This window comes from Diadema antillarum, unplaced genomic scaffold (assembly GCF_040938485.1).
Source record: "Diadema antillarum isolate AM-2024a unplaced genomic scaffold, OU_Dant_1.0 scf00000014, whole genome shotgun sequence".
In the NCBI taxonomy this organism is placed as follows: Eukaryota; Metazoa; Echinodermata; class Echinoidea; order Diadematoida; family Diadematidae; genus Diadema; species Diadema antillarum.
Genome location: NW_027270903.1, coordinates 4,079,921 through 4,107,663, shown reverse-complemented (window position 1 = coordinate 4,107,663; position 27,743 = coordinate 4,079,921). Strand labels below are relative to the sequence as shown.

The 27,743-nt window shown below is 36.4% G+C and overlaps 1 protein-coding gene across 1 annotated transcript in view; it reads right to left on the bottom strand.

Moving 5' to 3' along the window:
- The window catches only part of LOC139723388 (rho family-interacting cell polarization regulator 2-like), a 111,626-nt gene extending 84,193 nt beyond the window's left edge, over nt 1-27,433 (bottom strand). Inside the window, exons 1-2 of the mRNA XM_071634638.1 lie at nt 26,243-27,433; nt 2,977-2,997 (exon numbers count right to left, since the gene is read on the bottom strand). Of these exons, the coding sequence (XP_071490739.1) occupies nt 2,977-2,997; nt 26,243-27,409 (1,188 nt within the window). The 5' untranslated portion in view covers nt 27,410-27,433. The remainder of the gene's footprint in view (nt 1-2,976; nt 2,998-26,242) is intronic.
- Nucleotides 27,434-27,743: the final 310 nt, after the last annotated feature.

Sequence of the window (27,743 nt, the reverse complement as noted above, 5' to 3'; positions counted from 1 at the left end):
ACTGACTCTCATCAAGTAGTGTCACTCCCGTATGATGTTGAAGGAATGGCAGCAGTTTCCCACGAGAGAGTCACTGTTACTTACAACAACTACGATGTGGGTTGCAGCATAGTCACTGCATCAGGAGTAATATACAGCCATCTCAAGGGTCGGGTTAAGATGGCCTCAGACACCGCTTTCCTATCTGATGGCCGATCTGTTGTGTCGCATGGTGGTGACCTCAGAGTGTACAACGCGGATGGCACCCCAACAAACTTGCGGTTTCGATGTCAGACTGGCTTTGATTCCTGCAAGATTAGCACCGACCATTGGGACAACATCTACCTCGTCAATGGCAACAGCTCCATCTTTGTCTATCACCTGGGGAGCGCCAACGCCCGCCGAATCATATCCACCTCAGAGCTCACGCCGCGACAGATCTGCGTTACTGACTCTGGATTGATGGTAACAAGCACCTGCGACATCCTCCCAAGCACAGTAACGGTCTTTGATGGCGACGGTCGACTCGGCAGATCAGTAAGGGCCAGCCATAATGGGGAGTACCTGTATGCCGCCACTGATGGGAGAAACAGGGTCTTTGTGGCGCGGGTCGCTGAATCCTCCAGGAAACTGATGGTGGTGGTCTACACCCTGTGGGGGACCCATCTCCAGGAGGAAGTGGTCCTCCAGGAGTTCCAACTCTCAGAGAAGGTCTCCTTCTTGACCTCCTGGTGCTACTTGGTGTGCTTGGCACCAAACACCCTGGCTTTCGCTCACCGCAACAAGCTCTACTTCCTTCGAGTTCCAGTGCCTAAAGCATGATCTCCACTTGCTCTATGCAAGAAAAGAACTGCTCACAGAGAGTGTGACTAACAATAACACATCCTTAAGTCTCCACTGTGTCTGAGAAATAACATGCAGCCCTTTCTGTCCATATTTATCTACCCTCCAACTTGGTTTGCTTTATAGATTGGCACAACTCACTACTGGTCTTTGGTATTGCTATAATTTCACTTAACAATTAATAACATTTTAGTGTCAGAGATATCATCACCCTACATTCAGATCAATCTTTCCCATAACACTACAAGATACTGTATAGACCCTTTGCATTTCTGAGAATATATATACAAGATTTGCTAGGCAAAAAATCTGCAGATATGCTATAAACAAGAGGTTTTTTTATGATATATATTCCAAAGTTCAATGCATATTATTCTATCAAGTTATCATAAAAAGAACAAAAACATAACAGAGTAAAGAAACAGGAATATTGCCAAGAAGTCTTCAGCAGAAATGTATTTATCATTTGTGATTAATCTATTCATATCTAGTTTTTCAGGACATTTGTCTGCACCTTGAACATCTACATCTTGTACTCTCATGGCAATTCAACACCTTGCACAAGGGTGATTTTAGAAAGAAAGAAAAAACAAAACTGTCCACAAATAACATGAGTTTTAACTTGAGTTTGTGCACAATCCATTTAGAGCTTGTAAAGAGGGTAATGTCACCACTCAAGGTTTTTACATAGAATCGCAACGAACATAGTTATTTGTTGAAAACACCTGTACATGTGAAAAGAAAAATCTATATATTGATTGATAAGGAATGTGTTTTGGAACATTCTTCAGTCCAAGTTACAATGCCTAAGCACAGTGTCATAAGCCCTATTTATAGAAAAAAAAAATCACTGGATGTATATTTCATATAAAAAAACAACAGTCTTTATAGTGGGTGGTGGGTCTTTACAGACAGGTTTGTAAACATCCCACTGCATATGTCTTGAATATGTCTTTATTGAAATAACATGACAATGCTAACTACAATAGTTGACTTTAGATTAATCAATATGAAGTATAAAAAATATGATGGTAAGATCAAGTAATAAAACAGTGTTAAGTTATTGAAGACAAATCCCAAGGATACTTGGGCAGGGGTCTATGGGAGGCATGTGTTGGTAAAATAACAAAATGATTTCATCTTCAATGGATTACGATGCCTGTTTGATGAAATATTTGTTACAATGAGATAATGATAACAACTGCATTCATGTGTATGGAGCTTCGATCGTTCATGAAGAATTGTGTTCTGTTATGTCATCCAGAATGTGCAATCATCACCGTGTTAAGACACCATTAAAAATTGTGGTGGCCTATTCTAAGAGAGATATCAAGATATGACGGACTATTCTAAGCATATGAATGGTGTTCAAATGCATCATACAAATGATTTGGCAAAGGTGTCGTCATAATTAATTAATCTAGAAACAAATATGACCCCATTGACAAATTGTTCACTGAAAGGTTCCTTCCAACACTAACTGTCATCGCAGTGCATGTTTGAGAAGTCAGCTCTTCCTCATGCTGAAAAAAAAAAACAAACCAAACCAAACACAACAAAAGGGATAAGCAGTATCCCTCTAAACTATGTTTCGGATTAGTATTTTGTATCAGCATTTCAAATGAACCCTGAAATAGGTTTGACCACAAATCCTCCCGTATGCTACCCTTGCTCACAATATAAGGGAGCTTTAGACTTTTGTTACAGGGACATTCGGGGGGGGGGGGGGGGGTGGGGGGGGGGGACTGTTCTGAGCATGCATGAAATCGCTTACCAAATGCACTCTACTTATAGCTCGCGTAATATGAGTCAAAAAGATGACACTTTGTGACTGTCATGTCAGTCAGGATCTCTCACAGCAACCAAGCCTTTGCGCATTTCATCCGGGAAAAAAAATAGTTTTTGTTGTTGTAGTTGTTCCTTTTTTTTACATGGAAAGCATCACTATGTCTAAATGTTGAAATGTGTTCATTAAGGCAGACTGAAAATCTTTGGTGTAAACAAACAAAGTGTGGGTAATTGGGGACAGCCATACAGTAAGAACAGGGCGTTAGACAGGAGGGCTTTAATTGTACATAACAGGTGATGAACTACATGTTCAGTAAACCATTGAAAGAAACATGCAAACACTTGACAACACCATAAAAATAATACAGCGCAACTGTGTACTACCAACTTTAAGAAAGTCTAATCAGATATATCACTTACCTGCATGATTTGGTTGTGGTGAGATCAAACAGCAAAACAACAGCAAGTCAGGCAGCATCAGCAAAATGAAAATGAAAAGAAAGAGAGAAATAGAATATTAACTTTTTGACATGATCAGCAACTTGATCATCCCTAAATATCAGGATATGAGCATTTTGTTTCACTTGTTGTATCCTGTTGCATTATACAGTCACTGCATAAATGTATCATATACATAATGAGTTGAAGCAATCAATCCATGAGAGTAAAGCCATTTAACTCTTTGTGTAAGGTGAGTGCTGATTGGTACAGAAGCCACTTAACATTGTACACAATGTCCAAAGTCCCCAACACATAAAGGGTTATACTTGATTATTGTTGAGGAAGTGATTAGAAATTGTCTTCCACACTGTGCATACAATATCAGTCACTCGTCTTTGGTGACCATGATTGTACAGGACCTAACACTTGGAAAGTAGAGGGTATCATTATGTACTCACCATGTTATAGTAGATTGGTGTATAGATATTGATAAACAGGTGTCTTTTGTTGCTTTTGGCAAGAAGGAAACTCGGACCAGAATTGTAATTCAGCACACGATAAGCAATCGCCCTTAGAAATCAGTTATTTCTCAAGTACTACTTCCAAATGACATTCCTTCAAATACACCATACAGAGATCTCAGTAAGAAGAAAAAGAGATAGGTATATAGTCTTGATCTCAACAGATGACATGTCTTTATCTCAAAGAGAAACCTAGCGTGCTACTGCAATAGACGATTGATTACCAACAGACTTTATTATACCAGCCACAGCACCAATAAATAGCCTTGTGGCATTTCACTTGAATCATGTCTATTCTTAATGCCTTATTTCTCTATGATGCTCTCTTTCTCTATTATCTCTCCCACACTTTTGTGGGAGTGTGTGTCTAAATATGTGTGTATAATTTTATGCCTGCTTGTACATATAAACACCTACTTACACCTCTTGACATCATGACCTTGTGGCTTAATTTCTTCTTGTACTTCCACTCTTTTTTTTTCTAATTTTTACACTCATTCATTAGTTGTATTTCCTTTCACTATCATCAAACATCACACCCACTTTTTTCTGTTGAATCAGCGCTGATTACAGGAAACCAAAACCCACATATAAATATGGATTGGGTGAAAGCAGCAATATAAAACGGACACATCAGCGAAAATTTGAAGGAAATGAGACAATAATGATACATTTCTTTTTACTTTATATTGGTGTTCATAATGTCATGAGGTGTAGTAGTCTCCTTTTCCAGTGATGAGAGCACCAAAACTTTAAAAAAAAAATCATAATTAAATTGATTATTAAATTTTCCTTTAACCTTAACATATTTGTTGAATATTGCTGCTTTTATTTCAATCTGCATTTATATTTTTGGTTTTTGGTTTCCTTTATATATCAAAGTAGTTATACACAAAATACTTTTTATTTTCTAGTGAAATTAAGTGAATAACGTGATGGAATGCACAAAAATAATGACCATTATGTTTCTAAACCTTAAATTTTTGATGAATACATTTGATATAAATAACACCACCCAAGTATATTATTCTTGGACCCAAATGTACATTTCTAGTTTATTAGATTCATATTCATCCTTTATATATCTACCACTTTAGTATATCCACGCACTTATACATCAATCTATATTCATATTAATGTATGCTTTTATCTGTCATATATTCTAATCTTAAGCAGTTGCTCGATAGCCAGAAACCGGAAAATGTCCATTAAGACAGCAATGTGAATAATGCTTAAGAACAGATCTGAAGAAAAGCCTCTGACCTGGTACTCTGGGTTTCTGATCAGAATTTTAAAATAGCTCTTGAAGCTGAGCCATGAAACAGAAATTACAATAAATGTGTCAATCTCAATGGGGGAAAAAAACAGTGTGGATGTCTAGTGTCTGTATGCAGTAATTCAATTTGGGAAACCAACCAAACAAACACAACAAAAGTCTGATGAAGAGACTAATCATCAAAAGCAGGATGTACTCTTTTCTTGTTGCTTTGTAATGAACTGTTATTCTGAGCTAAGTGCACCTTTTACCTTTGGAATTTATTGATCAGGTACTCATACCAAGTGAATTTATTGTACACTTTTAGTGTAAGTAATCAGTCTTTGATGCGAGTAAAAACATTCTCATCAGTCAAAATGAGGACATAGACTGCATGATAATATATATATATATAAAACATTGAAAATATAAACTATTGCATGAAGCACTGCATCCTACAAAAATTCTGAAACACTGAAGAACCGATCATGTTCTTTGACTCACATGTATCAATCAAGAGAGGGTCTGTTATACAGAGACTAATACGGTAATCAATCAATAAGCTTGAGTGATGGTGAGTTGTTGGGTCTGGGGATAGTGACTTTATGGAGTTCTTTGCTCAAAGGCTAAGGGTTACTGGAGTTCACACTCTGTATGTGAACAAAAATGTTGTATTTGAAACTGCCCTAATTTGACGATTTTTGATTTCAATGTAAAAATTGCGTTTCTTTTTTAAACTAACACTTTTATGCTTGGGTGTGGATAAACTATTTTGCTTAACCCCTTAATATTTGGGACTTATTTAGATAGGCCTACTTCTATGTTTGCAAAGCAGTGCTTTGTCAGGCTGCTAATTTGTAGTTGTTTTTGTTGTTGTTTTTATTGCTTTAATTAAGCCTAGGTTGAGAATGGGCTATGTTACCTGAGTTGGAGTGGATACCAGTAGAACAAGCCAATTAACACACTGTTAACACTGAGCAGTGTAACTATAATGCTTTCCAAAATTATCATCATTACTATCACATTGATTATCATGCTGACGATAATGATTATGGTGTTGATGATAGTGATTGCATCGTTATGATAATAATCACCATCATTACCATTGTAATTTTTCTTTTAACTTGAACTTGAGTTTGGGCGAAGGGTTAGGCATATACTACATGCAATTTCCCTTGTCACATTTGTAACATAAGACATTCTGGCGGAGAGGTGAATATTGTGGGTCAATCATATGAAAGTAAAATGAATTTCTATATCCCGAGTCTGCATTAATGGCTTTAATGGCCAAGTGCAACTTGGGCACATCCGCCCGCTTGTCGAGTGGAACTTTCAGGTCTAACAAGGAAGAACAGTGCATGTGTTTTCCCCAATTGTCTTATATGGACGATCATTATTCACACTCTATCTTCCACTGAAGATTAATAAGTAGATAGACCAGTTCACTATGTATATATTATGAACACTTATGGATCTTTTTTCCCTTCAAGGACCAATAAAAAAGGTATTGTATTCCATCCATATACGTCCTGTGCTCCATGCATTCTTGTACTTGTAGTGCACTTTGTATGCATTAATCATTGATACGTTGGGCAAGTGGTAGGGAAGCCCTAGGTAAGCTTTTTGTTTTATACGGAAATACTTATTCTGTTATGAAGGAATGCATTCATCCCATTGAGGACTATTCCCGATTGTAGCAAAATCAGTCCATCCTCAACAGGCTAAACTGGTTTATCAAGTTAAATATATGCCTTGGCCTCGGTTTATAGTCACATTACCACTGCATGTTAAAAATGTTTCATTACTTCTTCCTTTTTTTTTGTCAATATGGCTGCATCACAGCTCGTCAATGAAAAGAAAGAAAAATGTATATGATTAAAGATGCATTAGATTTCTGATCTTCCCTGTACAAAATACGATTTATTTCACAATCTCATAGAGAAAGAGTAATGCTGTGCTGTAATCACTATTAATAATAGCAGGCTTTAGACCCTCCTGTGCATGACCACTTCTATCATTGGAAAGTCTCAGGATTTTGTGAATCACTTTTTTTGTGTTCCTTCCTGTCTCATTTTCAGGGAGTTGACTGCATATCAAACACCAAGGTTAATTGTAAGACTTTAAAATCTCACATTTGCCAATGTACCAGCTTCTGAGCTCATGGAATTTTTCATTTTGTTGGATGATGAAAAATGAACAGCTCCCCCTGCAGGCAGGAGTGTGTACAGCCATTCTTCACGTCGATATGTATTCACCTTTATGGGTACTTTTTGATCTGTGTATTAAAACAGACTAAACCTGGTAATTTTACACGATGAGTACTTATGGCCTCTTGAAGTTTCTGCTCTTCCACACTTATTTTCTTTTTTTATACAACATCCGCAACTACTTCTACTACCACTGTACTTACACCACTACTATCACAGCATACAACTACTACTGCTACTACTCTTATTATTCCTTTTCCAAGCTCCTCCTTCTCCTCCTCCTCCTCTTCCTACGACTACTACTATTACTATACTACTATTAATACTAATATTATTACTACCTCTACTACTACCACTTCTACTTATCATTTCTTCATGTACTACTACTTCTGTTACTACTATTATTTTCAGTGTCAATAATTCTTCGTCAACTGCTACACTTATATTGTACATCTGTTTCTGCTGCTATTACTACTACTACAAATGACAATGGTGTCTTTTCATGTACTGGACTAAAATTTCCTTGATTGATGTACTTTAGCAAAATTCCCTTTGTCAATGTCACAAAAAGTGTAGAGGTCAGACCAGTAAAAGCACAATCAATAATGCCAACCCCAAAATATTGATTGAGAGAGAGAAAAAAAAGTGGGGGGAGGCAACTAGCTTGCTAATGGATATGGCAGGGCTAAGTATATGATCAGCATTCTGTCATATCACACCCCACTGTGAAGACCTGCTGCTGATTTGATCTGTTTCGTACATGTACGTTTGTTTCTATTTGTTATCACTGTGTGTGTGTGTGTGTGTGTGTGTGTGTGTGTTTGTATGTTTTTCATATATCACTCTGGTAAAGGTATTGTTTACCATTTGGAGCAAAGATTTCAAATATGTTACAACTGACCCACATACCTGTACTCTCTAAAAGAAATCGAGTGAAAATATTCACTCCTAAAGGAGTGAATACAGAAAAGAGTGAATTTGGAGTGAAATTGGAATGAATTGTGAGTGAAAATTTTCATTTTCACTCGTTTTAGAGTGACCTCAGCGATCACTACAAATTCTTCGAGTGATCCCTGAGGTCACTCCAAAATGAGTGAAAATGAACATTTTCACTCAAAATTCACTCCAATTTCACTCTAAATTCACTTTTTTGGGGGGTATTCACTCTTTTAAGAGTGAATATTTTCACTCGATTTTTTCTAGAGAGTAGGTCAATTGTATTAAAAAAAAAATCCTATGATATAAGATTTACAATAAAGCCTAAAATACAAGGAGATATCACTATTTTTCTCAACAAACCACAACTGCAGACGGTTTATTCTGGAAACAATTTTATCAGAACTATTGTTCACATTTTGTATATATCTAACAATACGTAACATTGATTATACTGTTTAACATTTTTACACCGGTTGTTTCTATTCTTTACTCACATTTTAGAACTATTTTGAAACACTGAAGCTGGATTTTTGTTTCATCTGCAAATTGTAAATGATGCGTTTATGTCCACCTCATAGCCTTGGGCCTATTATCTGTAAACTCCTATAGAAATCTCCTTCCTCGTGTCACACTTATAACGTTCAATAATTACTGCAGATCAGATCAAAACTAAGAGCTGATATTTGTAATTGAATACCTCACAGTACACTTTCCTAGATCACGTTTGAGTTCTTTCACAGATGAATAGGGTGATAATTAAACAAACTAATTTGTACAGAAAGTTTCAGAGAAGATTGGACCTAAAGAAGATTCTTGGAATTGAAAAAAAAAGTCACATTTTCAGGAGAACATGATATTTATCAGAACCATGTGTTCAAATAAGATGAGTGGATGAAGTCCTAAAAAACAAACAAACAAACAAACAAAAACTTAATGTGACATAACGTATCTTTACTTGATATCTTTTATACATCATTGCCTAAAACTAATAAAAGAAACACATTTTCTTGATATCATATGTTATTACCGAAGTAATGATTTATTTTCAATGCACTTTAGGGTTGCATTCAAATTTGAAGATCCTCTGGCTTCAACTGAATTGTTATACCTTGTACATTCTGTGTACATTTTATACTGTTTTCTTTTTTTAATTCCAACAAAGTAACAAATTAATATTGCATGCGTGTGAGCTGCAACTACAACATTGTGCAAGAATTGTTATCATATAAAAACAGACTTTTAAAAATCCTTTGTAAAAAAGTGTGAAAATTAGGCCCTCTTTGGAGGCATTAGAATGACATAGGAACATTTCTCGATCAAGATGCATTGGCAGTGATTTCTAAGTAGGAATTCTACACAGTCATTGCACTTCTTGGACTATGTAATGCTTCCCAGGGTTTGGGTAATGATCCACACGAAACTCTCGCTTCTCCTTCGGTAAGTCTTGCACCTGTTCATTGACTCTTTTTTCGCTCACGCTTCGTGAATCATTATTGATTTGGAACGCACGCCAAAGGGCCGGCTTGTTCTCAAGTCAATCCCTTTGTAGTATTGGCCCTGTACTCTGGCAATGCTTGACCTTTTAATGCTCATTCAAAATCTGTAATCAATACCGTCATTACCAATGGCAACTACCCAAAAATGTCAAGTATTACTTGGTGTGGACTTCTTTTCTTACTTTGCCCCAAATAATGGAAAGGCAACTGAGCCGACAGTTTGTTCAAATGTCTTCATTTATCTCCTGTCGGTAATTATTTGACATCATCATGAATGCTATGTCTGTCAGGGAAATTCACGAGGAAGTGAAATTGAGCAGAGCATGAACAAAAAATGGCAGAAATAGCTTGAGATTTTACAGCGTGGTACCATGGGCATCATTGGTATTTCAACACATTTCCCACAAGCACCAAATGGATGTGGTGTAAAGTACAAGGGTAGATTATATTTTATATCTAATCTAAAGTGAAAATAGTAATTAGTAATGAAGTATTTGAAGAGTTTTATCTCATAATGATTTGACTCAGTTCCTGTTAATTTTAGATATGTGTGGTTAGAGCTGGTGAAAAACAGAAAAATGTTAAGAAAATATGGGACACTTTTTTAATCATAACCTCTGGAATATCTCTTCTTAAGAATCTTATTTAACAAGTTAAGTATCACTTGAAAGATTTTATTTTGCTTTCATATTTGATTTGCAACCTTAGAATTTCTTAAAAATGGTGCTCAACATGTGTTGTTTTGCGAACAAACACTTCATGTCTTGTTCAACATGAAGTCAACCAACTTGTTTCATTTTACCCTATGAAATCTGGTGAGGGAAAGTTTTCTGCTCAAAACTTTGTTCATATGTCCTTGAAGGAAGACATCAATATCACCACTCAAAAAAAAAAAAAAAAAATAATAATACTTGCAAATGCGTTTTCTAAAATCTTCTGCAATTTCACTCTGATTTCCATGATTTCAAATCAAATGTGTCTCGCCCCCCCCCCCCAAAAAAAGAATTACTTTGGAAGAAGGCTTCACCTGTATGAAAACTATCAACTCTTTATTGAACTACCATTGTTTGTTTGTAATTAATCCCCCCCCCCCCCCCCCATTCAATTTCAACATCTCAGGTATGCCAAGGTGATGGGGCTGGGAGTTATTTTTATAATCCACCCAATCCTCCGCATCATCTATCTCAAATTTACTAGCAGTAAACGTGAATAGAAAGGCTTCTTTTATCAAAAAATCTGATGGGTTCAGCAATCATTTACCCATTTTTTACAAGATATGAATTATATCAAAGTCTTTGCAAATATCCTACCAATTTTCCCATGGACAAAAGATTAAAGGGACTGTATAGTTTTGGTTGAGATCATATTTAATGTTTCTAACATTTTTTTTTTTTTTGTGAGACGATAAGAAACCTCTTAATATGGAATATGAAAAAGCATATAATTCCAAGAGTAATTCAATATTTATTTGATGAAAATTGATCTTTAAATGGCTGAGAAATCCCCCCCAAAAGTGATCTTAATAATAAAAGGTGGGACCCACCTTTTATTACAATTGGTTTGTTTTACTTTGTTTTTGGATATCTCAGCAATTCCAAAACTGATTTTCATCAAATAAACTTTGAATTCCTCTTTGGTGAATGCTATGCTCTGTACTATTTCATAAGTGGTTTCTTGGTATCTGGCAAAAAAGTTAAAAGCCCAATCCTCATCTCCACCAATTAAATATACCATCCTTGTAATATATTGTACTAACAAATGGATCAAAATGAAACTGATTTGGTCGTGGTGATGTACATGTCTGGATACCATAGAGGGAGTAGTTGATATTCAAGACTGATACATGTAATCTGTTTTAATGGTGTGCATCTCACAGCAAACTTTCAAAAATGTATGAGCAATATATGGAAACATTTGCTCAGTGAGGAAAAGCCAAAGACTACAAGTTGTACAGTCTATAACTGTTAGTCACGCCAAACTGTCAAGGTGATATGAGGAAACCGTGTAAAAAGAGGTGGATTTGGTTTAATACTAATGTTACCTATTACATTTCCTGCATGATACAAGGAAGCATATCAGGAAAATACATTGCTACATTTGAATACAGTTTTAAGGGAATGTTAGAGTATGGGTGATATATTGTATATCTCTTCAAACTACATGGCACAGTCTAGGTTAATCAGATCTCAAATATTGATTGCACTTAAGGAAATAAACATACAGTCAACTCTATTTAATTGAAACTTGGTTGTGTAAAAAAAAAAGCATCACAGCATATAAATGCATTCACTCCAGGGATTCCTTTTCACTTTTCCTTGTTTTCATGATATGACAAGTTTCATCGCAAATCAAGGTAACTCCATTCTTGTTAATTTTAGACATTTGAAGTTAAACCTGCCTAAAAAAGTAAACAAAGAAAATCAAATGAAATATATATTTTTTATTACATCTTCCAGAGTAGTCCTTGTTAAATACAATAAGGTATGAATGGAAAGGTTTTAATTAATTTTCTCTATCCAATGATCAAGCAAAAAGTGCTTAAAGAAGGTTCTTATCCTGTTCTGCATTTATTTATTCCTCAACCTAAGACATGACAGGAGTAGAGAGACATATCGTCTTAGTAACGACACTGCTGTCAGTCACTGTGTGCAAGCATGCATCAGGCAAGATATTAACTCTTTCAATCTCACATCACACAACATGCACATGCATACAGTATTCATGCCCAATGCCCAATACACTACAGGTAAGAAACAACAATAATTGCTTCTTGTTTAATATCCTTTCATTAAAACAAAATGATAGAAAAAATATGAGTGATTGTGATTACGGTCTACATACTATCTTATATATATGTCTTTTTTATTCAGGGTTGCACACTAACCCATTCTTTTTTTTTTCTACTCGTCCAACCTGTCTGTCGAATCAGTAGGTACCCAGTTTCCATTCATTCTGGAAAATATTTACTGGTCCTACAGTGACTTTTACTGGTCCTGGACCGTCGGACCAGTGCCAGAGCACAGTGTTTTCATTTTTATACTTCTTCTGCAAATGCAGAGACAACACTCAGAGTTGCATTTTTGAGTATTAAAAAAAAACATGCATAATTAGCAACAAACATAGATGCATGTTTATCCATTCATTTTTCCATTCCTTTTACGTAATAATGTGCCAAAACATTGAATAAAGGCAAACTTAAAAAATAAAAAATAAACATTGATGTGGCACCAAGATACTGAAGCTAAAATCACAAGAAAATGAAAAAATGAGAAATCACACCATGCTATGCAAAACGCAGATATCTGTTTGTTGTTATTCATTGTTTTGATTTGTTTTCCTGTATCAAATATGTTGAAAGCTACACTCTCCGTCTAGGGAGAAGAGGTGTCATTACAATTATATTTCCCTGATATTGATGAATGAAAACTGATATTTATCAAAATCATTCTCTTTCTCTCTCTCTCTCCTCGAACTTTCCCATTTGGAATCTTGTACACAACACATGAATATCCTCCTATTTACTTCTTTCACATACTTTCTGATTTTCTTTTTTTAAAAACTTTTTGAACACTCTATTCTTTCTCTCTCTCTCTCTCATTTGAATTTCTCTCACATTTGTTTGTTAGTAATTATTTCTTGCTTAATACCTCTTATCCCCTTCCTGTCATTCTCAGATTCAATCAACAATATCGGTCACATTGTAAAATGTCATGTACCATCTGCAAGAATCAAAACAAAGTTCAAGCATTTCAGAAAGAAATTTGCGCAGGAAATTAATACTGTATGTGTGCAACACAAACACACATTAAGACGCAAACTTGAGATGCCCCAATGTGCAAAGTATACACTGACTCACCGATTCTGCCACTAACACCAGCTACATAATGGTATGAAAGCAGTTGCATGGGGAAGAATAACAGATGGGAAGAATTCATAATTTTTAAGCAGTTTATCATCATTTGAACGTACTGCAACTGTTATATTTTCGTGATCATTATTGATTACATTCAAATTACATAGATTAACAACCAACTCTGTGCACAAAACAATGAACACAATTACAAAAAAGTACACATAAACACAGACATGCACACACACACACACACACACACACACACACACACATACTATCACAAATGAAATGCTTGGGAGATATTGTCTTGACACATCAATCGCAAACATCACAAAGAAGCTCATACACATTGTATCTAGAGCAAAAGCACAATCATTGCACACATTTTCATTCACAAATCAATCTCAAGTGCTGTCAAACTACCCAATACATGATGTTGTTCACCCTGATAAAAGGAGTCATGAGATAAGAAATTAACATTTTCACTATAAGAGAGGTGAGTCTGTGCTTATATAATTGGCAAACAAAGATGAGAAAAAAAAAGACAAGCGGAAGTCTGTTCTGTTTTTCTTTTCTTTTCTTTCTTTTTTTTTTGGGGGGGGGGGGGGGGGGGGGGGGGAGGGGGGAGGCTTTAGCCAGGACTGGTTTCTTAGATTTTTATCATTGTCTGTTTGTATTTTGCCTAGTAAGTTTTAATGAAAAAAAGAAAAACAAAGAGAAAATGAAAACAGGCTTTCCTCTGGTGATAAAGTACATATTCCTGCCATGGGGTGTCAGGTTCCCAAACAGCACTGAATAGGGTTGGAATGACGCTGAAATAGTTTGTGATACAGCTAACACAGCCTAGAAGCAGAGTGAATTACAATTGGTATTAGACCTACAACTATATTCTGAATTGTGTGGACAAAAGTTTCATGTGCATTACACTTTTGTTAATTGTGGCTCCATACAATATTCACCAAAGTTTCATGCATGAGAAAATATTTCTGGTTTTACAACATGTCAAATTAGTCATTGTTTCCAGTACTGCTATAATAGCATTCAGTACCAATGACATTCTCTCTCTCTCTCTCTTTTTGGCAAATCTATTGAGTTGCCTTCCTTCAGGAAGATATCTTGTACAAACTCTCTATGTGTATGAATTATATCTGATGAAAACGATAGTTTCATTTACCTGGGGTCCCTTCCTGTTTTGAGAGGTAAAAATAACATGTTGTGAAACCGTCCCCAAGGTATCATCCTGTTTAACCCATTGAGGATGGACTGTTTTTGCTACAACACACATTTCCAATAGACACCTGCCCGAGTATACTCGCGACTCGTCCTCAATGGGTTAAAAGAAGTATTCCTGATTATCAATGTCTTGCTAAAAGAGAAGGCAACTATACTATTTTCTTGTTACCTTGTGACATTCAAAATTCTTCCTCCTTGTCAATAATCATTTAAAATAAAAATATTCAAGATATCACATTTGATGCATATGTGTAGGTAATTTATATCATAAAACGTCCTGCCATATAAAATGTTTGCAATAAAGCCTAAACTATAAGGAGATATCACTATTTTTCTCACTAAACCATAATTGTAGACGGTTTAGTGTGAAAACATTTTTATTATAAATATTGTTCACATTTTGTATACACAACAGTACTTAATATCGACTATACTGGTTCAAATTTGTAAAAAAAGTTTTCTATCTGTAACTCACATTTTAGAACTATTTTGAAGCATTAATGCTGGGTTTTTGTTTCGTCTGCAAATGGTAAATTATGCCTTTAACCCGTTGAGGACGGACTGGATTTGCTACAACACACATTTCCCATAGACACTGGCCCGAGTATACTCAGGACTCGTCGTCAACGGGTTATAGGCCCTTATGCTACTGTAGTCGTGATCTCAAGTGCAAGGCAAGCTATCATCAAGCCGGAGTTGTCTTGTGAAAGGCCTTTGTATAGAGGTCTGGAAATACGATCAGCTCTCGTGAGCATTGGAGGAGACTTAATGACCATACCAATCCTGCTGAATAATTCAGTGAGATATGATTCAGCCTGTCATTTCAACCAATGAAATTGCCTAGAGTTGCCCACTGGAGATCAGGGTGTAAAAAAAAAAAGAGAGAGAGTTCTGCATCTGAAGCTTCATTGAGAAAAAAAACAATCTGGTGATTGGTTGCGATTCTTGCTACCAGTTGCTCACAGCTGATTTGAATAATGCAAAGACATAAATTACAAAACTATAAGTAGGCACAAGTTGCGAAACTCCAAAGGGTGATCATAAACTCCTCTTGCTGCAGCTCACCCCTCTAGATGGAGTTTGCCACTTATTACAACCCTTGGTAACATCCATTGCATTCCTTTACAACAGCAGTTGCTTCCCTGAGTGTGAGAGAGATATATCTAAATGACTCTTTGAAAATATCATAGGCCTACTCCTTTACTGCTATCTCATTAATATCAATTCACTGTAAGCTGTCGTTGAACTGCACTGACAAAAGCTGAAAGGGAAACACCCTTCCACATCCAAATTTACAATGTACATTAATCTGATACCACCTACAATGTATAGAAGATATTGTCATGGAAGTTTATATCCTTTTTCTTTTTCTTCCACACACAATGAAGTGGCATTCAGAGCACTCGATACACATCCATTTCTTCACAGCCCCTTCATTTTTTCTTTTCCCTCAAAAGCAATTTAAGCATTCTTACATATCAACTTTTTAATCAGTTATTTCTGTCAGTTAACACCTTAGCAACTAAAGATTCTGTACATAACGGTCTATGGTTTCACGGAAAGGTATCCCACAGCAATATTGTTTTAATTTTGACAGCTTTCTAATATGATGTAAGATAATGCACTGCATGTCTATTTTTGTCTATTATAAGTAATGTTTATTTGAAAACCTTTTAAGACATTACCAAAAGAATGGTGTGTCACAGAAATAATTCAAACATCCTTTTGTTGATTTCTTTCAAAGAACGTAATTACATTGTATGTTTTCCAACAATGGGAACAAAAAATAACAAAGTTTAAAACTATAAAAAAAAAAACGGTTTTGGGTGCTTCAGGGAGTAATATGAAGGGAAGCTTGGATGGTTCTATTACTAATGGGTTAAAGGTCCTGTTTCCCTTTTGGAGTGGTGATTTAAAAAAATGTTCAGGATATCACATTTTAAGCACATGTGTACATCTGTTGTATCACAAAACATCAACCACATAATTTTTTTGAAATAAAGCCTAAACTATAAGAAGATATCAGTATTTCTCTCATTAAACCATAACTGTAGACAGGTTAGTCTGGAAACATTTTTATCATAACTATCGTTCACATTTTGTGTATTTTTAACATCAATTATACAGATTCAAATTTTTACAGTGTTTTTTTCTACCCCTTACTTACATTTTATAACTATTTTAAAGCATTATAAAGCTTGGCTTTTGTTTCTTCTGCAAATGGTAAATTATGCCTTGAAGAAGCATCAAAATTTAATGTGCAATAAGGTGCATATTACATTTCTAACAGAATTTGACTAACTGAAAAAAAGAAAGAAAAAAAAAACCACTCTACCTGGTGACTAAATGTAGGTTTGGTAAGGCAAGGCCATATAATCAAAGATGCGGAAATCAATATGCTATAATTCGTTGAAATCCACTGTAATCGTGTGCACATGTGTGTGTGGGTGTATGTTCGTGTGTGTGTGTGGGGGGGGGGGGGGCTGCCCCTATGCATTTTGAATGATACTTATTCATAATTCATCATATCATGTTTTCTTTTAATGGATGCTGTAAGAAGTCAAAAAGAAAAAAACAAAAACAAACACAACTAATGATACAATAAAAAAAAAAAAAACACCAAAGAAAAAATGCACAAGATAGCACAGTGAACAAAAGGAAGCTGCCTTACCAACCTAATCATAGGAGGCTAGCCAAAAAGGCATAGGAGGAAAGGAATTAAACACGGATGTCAGATAACATGTCCACTTCCCCTATATAATAGATATCTGTCCAGAAACTCAGGAAAACCAAAAATGACCTTCCAAACAACATTATTTTCACAGAATGGAAAACTAAACAAGAACAATAGCATTTCCAATGTATGTGTTGGAGAAAGTGTGTATGTGGATATGTTTCTATACAGATTGAGATGATCTTGACCGACAAATGAAGACACTTAAAGGGGTGGTACAGTATTGGTGGAGATGAGAATTGGGCTTTTAACTTTTTGCGAGACACCACAAAAACGCTTATGAAATATTACAAAGCATACCATTTTATGAGGAATTCAAAATTCATTTGATGAAAATCGGGTTTGGAATGACTGAAACATCAAAAAACAAAGTAAAACAAAGCGATCATGATACAGTGTGGGTCCCACACTTATTAGAATCGCTCTGTTTTGGATATCTCAGCCATTTCAAGACCAATTTTCAGCAAATAGGCCTAAACGTTGAATTCCTCACCCCAAAATGTTAGAAACCTGAAATTAGGTCTCAACCAAAACTATACAATCCCTTTAATGTTGATCTTGCTAAAGGCGAAACGCTGAATCTTTGCTAGGTCTTCTGTCATTAATTAATGAGTAAACTGCCCACAAATTGTGTTACTTTATTAGCAACTTGAAGATCATGGGTGATACACGTTTTTGTTTTCTTTGTTATAAAGTTCTGGGTGGGAAATCTAAGTGAAAATGTCCCATCTTGCAGTCCGCTACACATTGGTACCCTGTGAGTGTAGTATGCGATTCCATGCAGTGTTTACACAGTTTGTCTGTTTCTGCAGTTTTCTGCGAAACATGGTAATGAATGTAAGTGAAACCACTTGATAAAATACTCAACAGGACATTGTAGGCGTTTTCTCCTTGAATATATCATGTTTTCACTATAATGCCAACTTGGCGGGACCTTAGGGCTGCCAATTTGAGGAGCGGCCCAACAATGGCACCCTGTGTGTGTTTGGTCACTGGTAACCTTATCAGGTCATTGAATGACCTCAAAGACGGCCAAAATTAAACAGAATTACCTTCAGTCTAAACACAGACTTGATCTACAGTAGTCTACATCCCTACAGACCTCCTTTTACATTCTATAGTCTGTTTTCACAGGAAATTAGTCTTCAATATCTAGGCATTTTTTTTTTTTGGGGGGGGCACATTGGCTTTGCATGAATCTTGTGGTTTTGCTTTAAATGTTATAAATTTGAGTGATGCTGAGCTGCACATGTGCCCTTAAATCTCCACCAGTTATCTTGATAATGAGACAAGATTGGTATTTGTGCTATGTTCACGCAGGTGATAGTAAAGCCTTGTACTCCCTTAATCATTTCCTGCAAATTTTCGATTTTCCAAATATAAGAACGAATAGTACTTGATATAAAAACGAGACAGCAAAAAGAAATAAACAAGAAACTCAGTACATTCAACTAATGGATGTTCATATCACACCAAGAAATTCATGCCTTTAACCCACTGAAGACAGTCCGGAGAATATTCCGGCAGGTGTCCATGGGAAATGTGTGTTGTAGTACAAAAATCAGTCCGTCCTAAACGGGTTAAGGGTCTGAGTGTCATCAGACTAACCTTGAGGCAACAGACACTCTTTGTTCCTTTCCATAAGATGATTTTTGCAGTTGTAGATCAGATTACCAAACAAGTGGTGAGGTTCAAGTTTGTACATCTTTTGAAGGGGGTCTGTCATGTAACACCACTGGCAATTCCCAAAGGAGTCTGTCATGTTACATTACTGGCAATTCCCAAGACATATATCCTTTGCTTTGAAATCCATATCTTAATATGATACAAGAAAACTAAGAAACAAGTATCAGATGTGTAATTACCTCATCACTTTAACCCCCAATGGCCCATGTTCTCAGTAATCCACTGATACTTTCTGTGTACAGGCAGGTCATTGGTGGCATTGAAAGGGTTAGAACAATGGTTGTGAGCATTGCCATTATCAGATCTTGTTTGATGGATTTATACTATAGGGGAACCTTGTTATATGTGGACCCAAAACTACGATAATTACCTTGTTTTATCAAGTTTACTTCACAATAATAGGATGCAAACAGAAAGACATCATAAATAATTGGGATATAAATGAAAATCATCTCATTTAAGAAGGTTGTATTATTGTATCCAAATTGTTTTTATACAGAGGTGCCACTGTACTGTTTAACATATGATCATGAGAGACTTGATTGTATTTTATGAATTATCACATAAAAGCACAAGTAATATACAATAAATGTGAGATATGACATTACAAATTGTACTCACGTCCCTTGTTTTTTTTTAAAAATAACTGTACATATGTTGTTTGTGATATATGCATTATACTTTACAGACAACATACAGACCTCCTGACTTGACATTTAGAACACAATCTTGCAAATTAATTTTAAAGTTGTAATCAAGAAACCATGCACTGGAATGAAACAACCATGCCCTCTACAACAACTATTTATTTAAACAAAATTGCCCATTGTTTCAAACAATTTGAAGAGTTTGTTCGCAAAAACCGATAAGTTCATATTTGCCAAATGGAGATATTTGCCATTAAAGGTCAAGAAAAATAAAGAGAATAATAAGAAAATTGTTCCTTCTTTTGACCATAACTTCAAAAAATGTACCTTTATATGTTGTGACCAATATATCATTTAAAAGGTAGTATTTTGTACTTTATGACAGAGACCGTACTTCAAAATCTTCAAAAGTGGACTTATCAGTTTTTGCGAACAAACTCTTCATTTCAATTTCATTTTTGTTTATCACAATAGTGGCAATATTTTGGCAAGTTGTTGCTTTCGTTTCATATATACAAGGTGACTCACAAAGTAAAAAACAAAAAACAAAGATGAAATGACTTTGAAATTATTTCTAAAGAGAAAGAAGTAAAACAAAGAAAGCGGGAAAGAATGGTGGATGTCTTTAAAGGGTCACAACTTGGACTCAACAACCTACGTAAATGCTTATGATGAAAGAATGTCTTCCACTTTAAGCTTCAGCTGACATCATCATTTCTTGAAGCAAAACCACTTCAATTTATTAGCAATCAATAGGAAGGTGTGTTCCACCACTTTTATCATCATTATCCTCATCAGTGTCAACATTGATTTACAGACACGCCCATGTAAACTAAGAAGTGTAACTTCGTGCCATTGTTGTTGTTGTTTTTTTATTGGAATATAATGCATCTTCCAAGATATCAAAATGAATTGCAAATATCCTCCTTTTCTAGAGACTATGAAAAGCTTCTCTTACTTTAAAATAATTCAGTATTCCTGGCATAGCCCTGGATAAGAAATTAAGTGACACATTCATTGAATGTTTCTGATTTTCAATGCCAACTATGTGGTTATTTCAAATATATATATATATATATTTTTATATATAGGCCTACAAGAAAACACTATCCAAGCTCCTAGTCAACACATACTGCACAATAAGATGAACACCACATAGTAAAATTATATGGATAGCGGTACCTTCAAAGGGATTGTATAGTTTTGGTTGAGACCTAATGTCAGGTTTATAACATTTTTTGGTGAGATAATGAGATACATCTTGTGAAATATGAAAGAGCTTGTAATTCCAAAAAGGATTCAACACTTAGTTAATGGAAATTGGTCTTGAAATAACTGAGATATCCCCCCTAAAAAAAAAGTGATCCTAATGAAATTGACAGGCCACAACTTTTATTCGGATCTCTTTCTTTTTACTTTGTTTTTGGATATCTCCGTCACTTCAAAACCGATTTTCATCAAATAAACCTTTGATTCCCTTTAGAGTTGTATGCTCTTTAAAATTTCAGAGAGTGACTTCTCATACAATGTTGTATATCTTGTAGAATGTTGCAAGCTGAATCCTTATCTCAACCAGTGCTGTACAGTCCCTTTAACTAAAAATACTTTGGGAAACATTAAATCATGTTTGTGCCTGTGTCAAGTTTAGAGTGGATACACTTTCACATTGCTGAAATTCCCAGAGGAAAAACATTACTGTGAACTCACCATGACACCTACATAGAGGAAGATGGGTGTATGATAACCTAAGATAGGGACTTTCTATGTCATATTGCTTTGGACTTCTATGAGTTATTACAGGTCCTGTTTATCTTTAGGAGTGCAGTGATTTTAAAAATGTTCAAGAAATCACTTTTGATGCTTATAACAAGTGTCGGTCAGTTGTGTCACAAAACTTCCGACCATTTTGATGTTTGCAATAAAGCTTAAAATATAAGGAGATACCACTACTTCTCTCATTAAACCATAACTGTAGACTGTTTAGTCTGAAAACATTTTTATCATAACTATAGTTCACATTTTGTAGATTTAACAATACTTAACATGGATTATGCTGGTTCATACTTTTACATTGGTTGTTTCTATCCCTAACTCACATTTTATAACTATTTTGAAGCACTAATGCTGGGTTTTTGTTTCATCTGCAAATGGTAAATTATGCCTTTAACAAATGGTATACTAACTTGACTTGCAAACATACAGCATAGTTGTTAAAAGTCTATTTTGTCTTGCTTTATTTGTTGTTATTTTTTGTGAGGGAGGTGCTGTCCAATTTTTGAAGGTGGTGTCGTCTAATTTTTAACAGGTTTTTTTCATAAACATATATGTAACTCCTTAGAGTAGCTTCTTCCTTTTTTCACAGGTAAGAGCATTTGGCCAAGTTGAACACACTCATTTGAAGCTCTTCCAATATTGCTGAACACGTCAAGTGTCTTCAAATTACCCCAAAGGAAACTAGAATCCTGCTCAGGGTGAAATGAATACCAAGTGCTGCAGATGTACTTCCCGTGTAATTAAAGGTACAGAAGGCTATGTATACTATAATTGCAGGTCCAGCACTTTGTTGAAAATGACAGTTTCAGCTTACAGAGTGGTACATATTGCAGAATCCAAACTCATTTGGTACAAACATTCGAGAACAAACACAAGCAGAGATACCCCACAAAACCACATCCATATGCCCTTGGAAGCATATATGCAAAGACACACTTTTACATACACGCACACACACACACACACCAATGCAATAAACTCATTAGCATAAATTATGCTACATACAGAATGTAACCTGAATTTCGCAAAGACTTTAATCAATCTTCCTGTACCAATGTTCCTGGCATTTAAGGCCAATTTTATTTCCAAAGGTAGCCTACAAAAACATTTACAAGCTTATCTTTTCTTTTTCGTCAGATTGTGAAGAAGTATGGGCAAAATCTCCCAATTAAGACTTTGATTTTGCAGATATTGTTCAATTTACAATTCAATATCAAAATCAAACTGACCCTGTAGGACATGTTAAAAAGAAAATAAATCTTTGTGATTTTGATTAAAGTCAGTAAATATTGAAATCAAACTTGGCCTTTATAGGATGTACAAAGGGAGAATTCCTTGGGGCTTGTGGTTGATAAAGATAGGAATAGGATGTGGGGGTAGTCAGTTATCTAATTGTAGCATAAAGCATTTTTAACTCAGGGTCAACATACCACAAACACCCAGCAGAAACAGCTTGGGCTGTATAATAAAGCATCACACCTATAGGCCTATCCACATGCAAGTGCACTAGTATGAGCATATCATCTATGTATATCTTTTAGTTCATGTGCGTGTGTGTAAGTGAGTGTGCATACCATAACAACATATAGTATGACTACTATGAGGTGTTCAGGATTAATATTCCAACTATATCCTTCTTTCTCCCTCAAGATTTTTCTTTATCTATTTATAATTATTTTGTTTTTAAATTGGTTGGGGCATTGAGGTGTTTAAATTGAATTGGAGAGAAACTGCATCAATTTTGCAGATTGCAGTTACCTAAAACAATTTCTTGTTCAATCTGTCAACACGTGTATACCACTGCATGTAACTTATTCTTGATGAAGTCTTTACAATGTTGGTACTTTACTCTCCATGCACATTAATGTAATATGATTTCCTATTTAGGAAGCAGATGGACTAACCCCTTTAATAAGTGTGTCCTCAGCCCACACTCCAGTCACAGGGTTGCCTTATTAGGCCAGGGCTGTCCTAAGTGTCTGCTGTATGGCAAGTCGTTTGATACAATTGTACATACCGCCTGACCCTGTTTGAAATATTGCATTTGTATGCCCCAAATGAATACCAATCATCACCATCAATTTAGATTACCAGCACAGGAGCAGAGTGTAATTGAAATGCAGGCAAAATGTCTATCTCTGGCACACTTCAATTCTAAAATAGACTCAAAGATATACAATGTACCTTGTCCATATGATTATACTATCTAGCATAATAACTCTGGAGTTTTGTATATTTATTACAAGAACATCGCAACTATACGTATGTATTTTGTTAATTCGATACCAGGAGCAGAGTCTAATTGAAATGCAATGTATACATTAAGTTTAATCTGTTTTGCATTGCATTTAAATGCTAAATCAGGCTCAAGATAAAACCTATCTCATCAATGAATGAATAATTGTATGAGAGTTTTGTATATATGTCTTACAAGGACATCTTATGTGACATACTTTTGTATTGACAATAGTCACTGAATAATTATTATGCGATTAGGCCTACACTGTTTTCATGATGCATGCCATGAAAAATTTCTTACAGAGGATTCAAGGATTTGAATTTTTAAATTTGAATTGAATTTGACTCTATTGACGTTCATCATTGTCATTGAATATCTTACTTCTATTTCCGTGTATAGTTTAAAACATATTGCAGAGGTGAATACTGAGAGCTAGAAATAAAATGAATGCACCTAGACTTTCTAGTCATGAAGATTTTCCAGAGATGTAGTACACGGCATACCCATCTTCCATACCCACTACTAGGTCAACAGCGACGCACTCTTGGATTTCCAAATGGCTGAGGATGAGGAGCGGGGGAAAGTAGACTAAGCAAATAGCAAAGTATGTTTTCACAGAGGAATTGGTTTATAGCCCCAGACCTCACTCAAGAGAGGGAACTCGGTGCCTGGAGACATCGGAAAGGAATCCAGTCTAGATTGTCAAATTATACAGCTGATTAAAACTAGGGAATTCCCCCACCCCTCCCTCCTCCCCCCCTCCTCCCATCTCATTATACATTCCTCTATTTCCTCTTCTATGTTGAATCAAGAGATCACACTTTTCAGAGACTTCACGGAAATATGTGACTCATTTATCGGATCAGAGATGCTAGTTTCATTTCTCACGTGTGAATCGGGATTTCTCATCAACATTTTTTCCTGTTGGGTTTTGTGTGGGTGTGTGTATATGTGTGTGCATGTTCCTCAGATCCTTCAAATGGCCATGGTACCATCTATGAATAGCACAAAGGCAAGTTTTGACTTTATAGTTGCATTTTGCCTTTGCTTTTTTTTTTCTTGGAAAAGAATGGCTTTATCTATTTCATTGGATGTATTTTGAGTAGCATTACATCAACATAAAAAGAAAGCTCCGTCAAAGAAGAATATTCTCACAGACTTGTTATTTTTGTTTTTGCTGTTCTGGATTGATCTTCTTGTGTTTTTTTTTTTATGGTCCATACCACTGGTGAGTAATTAAATCCTTATAAAGAACAGTGGAAATGTCCACTGTGAGATATAGCAAACTTTATTCTCATGTGATGAATTATGGCTAAGAAAGTTTAGACATGTTTGTGTTCGCTCATCATTCTACATATGGCATTTTGTTGCTTATAATTTTGGTCAGACTCCGGATAGAGGGAAGACACAGAATTAGGCCAAATATCAAATATTCATTAGCATAAGTTATACACATTCTACAGAAACCTTTTTTTTCCCCTCCCCACAACATGTGGAAACCAAGCCAAGGCAGAGCTAATTATCAGCATAATGCAGCTTCGGAGTCAATGGTGATCAATGGAGACAATCAATGGTCAAGAACACGGTATACATTATAATCGCAGCATGCCGTATATCATCACTCCAAATGCACAAATGGTCATTAAACCCCTCTGATCAATACTTCTGCCCCCACCCCCCTCCCCCTCCCCCTCCCCCCTCCCCCATGATGCTTCACACACTGTGCAAGTGACCACAACGGTTGTACATACCTGTTTTTTTTTTCTCTCTCTAAATTTGTACCTAATTAATAACATCATTATGTTTAAGAGCTCAATATATCTATGCCTTATATATATGTGGATACATACACACAAACAAACACACACACACACACACACACACACACACACATTAGGCCTATACATAGATTACTGTCACCTCCTGTTATTACCAATAGATTCTCAAATCCGTATTATGAATGTGTAAGGTATATAGCCTTCTCAATTCTCAAGTAAATGCATACAAAGTCCATAACGCAAACAACATAAATACACTCTCATTAAAAATATCTAGTACATATGTCCAGCAAAGCTTCCTGTATCTCGCTGGTAGCACTCACCCACACATCAAAACAAACCATGTAGTGACACACAGCATCAGGCACTGCTTTTATATATAGCATACTTTAATTCAACGTGACCAATAGAGAACCACATACTCTCTTCCAGTACTACCTCAATATATGGCAAATGCGATGATTTTCTCATCTCAGCAATTCAAAAAGACAGTTAACCATTTACAAATGCATATGATATGTTGAAAGCAAGTAAAAGTTGTACTTTTATCTTGTGTCTGAAGCACAAATAAAAAAAAATAGAATATTCTATGTACCGTAAATTAACAGAACCGCATGATTGATACAATACTGGAAATGTTGAGAAATCATGACATACACAAATCTGTCGGATGACAAGTTGTACGATAAAAAATCTGTTTGATATTGAGTTGTTTATCAATTAAGGGTTTTACAAATATTTTTTTCTCTTTTCACACAACAATCAACAAGTTTTTACTGGATATATACCAGGCTAAAAAGCAAATATGCATAAAATTGTGTCAAACTTACCGGACTTGGAGAGCGCTCCCTCCTCGCTTTGGGTTTGATCTGGAGGCTGTCAAATTTATCCAGTTGCATCAACGAGTCGCTTTGAGGGCGATAGTGCTTGGGCATGGCCCTACCTCTCTCCACGGGAACATTATCTGCCTCTGATAGATAGAGGGCGCTCTTTGGACGCTGCCTGGCAACATCGCTGGTCGCCTTGACAGGGATCTCCTTTCGTAGAGCGTTGTCAAAGATTTCGCTCTTCGGCCGCCGATACATCTCGCCCGTTTGTTTGGACAGGCTCGGGTGGTCGCGCTTCCCCGAGAATCTGCCTCGCGTTAGGATGCCTTTCTGTGGTGAGTCTGGGGGTGAGGTTTCTACGGTAACAGGCACGGACTCGACTTCCGCGTCCTCCTTATCCGCATCGCCAATGACCTGCCGGAGCCTGCCTGCCTCCCACTGGAAACTAACCTGCTTCACAAAGCGCCTCCTCCTGATCACCTCGCCGTCCGCACCGACAGCCGTCTCGGTCTCCGGAATCGGAGAGACCGCGTCAGACAAGCCGTCCAACCTCCCTTCTATAGTGTGCTTATTCCTGCCGCTGATGTCAGTGGGGCTACGTTCCCTGGCACTGCAATCCGACACAAATGCACCATTTGTTCCACTCCGACTTATTTTGGGAATCTCTGTTTTTCCTATGTTTTCCTGTACACCAGTCTCCACTTCCTCATTTAGAAACAACACTTCCAGCTCTTCTCCCACGGCTGAGGCTGCATGTGCACGTGTTCCAATGTTTCTTTCTATACTCACTAGCTCAGTTACAGCAGATTCACTCTGAACAGGAGAATCAGTAAGAGTGGTGACCAACCCTCTCTTTGCAGTCACACTAGCGCTGTCCCCTACACCATGCCCAATGAGAGATGAGTCCAGTCTGCCTCTGGCAGACCAATCAGCACCATGCTCTCTGTCCTCTGGCGATTTGGTTTCAACAGGCCTGGTTTCACTATCCCGCTGGCTCAGTTCCAAACTGTGTGATCGACTGGCGGCTGGCTGTGGAGGTGCCCCGGTTTCACTATTTGATTTGTGCTCCGAGTTCGCTAGTTCATCTAGAAGATTCAATGCTTCGTTCAGGACTGCATCCTCTGGCAAGATTTCCGAATCAACTTTGTTAACTGTTGTATCATCTGGCATAGATCTCAAATGGACATTACCTACATCACAATCATCTTGGAAAGATTTTTGTTGGGATAATTTCAACCTACTACTGGCAAAATGATTGTGATCATTTTCCCCATCCTCCCCTTCCGTGCACTCACTTTTTTCTTCGATGACATCGAGTTCAATCCCTATGCTCTCTTCACCCAAACTTACTCTTGAAGTCTCGCTCTCACGGGAGGGGAAAGAGCTCCCCTCAGTCAAAAGTTTTGCATGATTTGATATGCTGTGGTTCTCAGCAGATGAGATGGTAGAATTCTCTCTGACAGTGTCTACGACTGAGGGGACGACTCCTTCTATGTGTTGGATG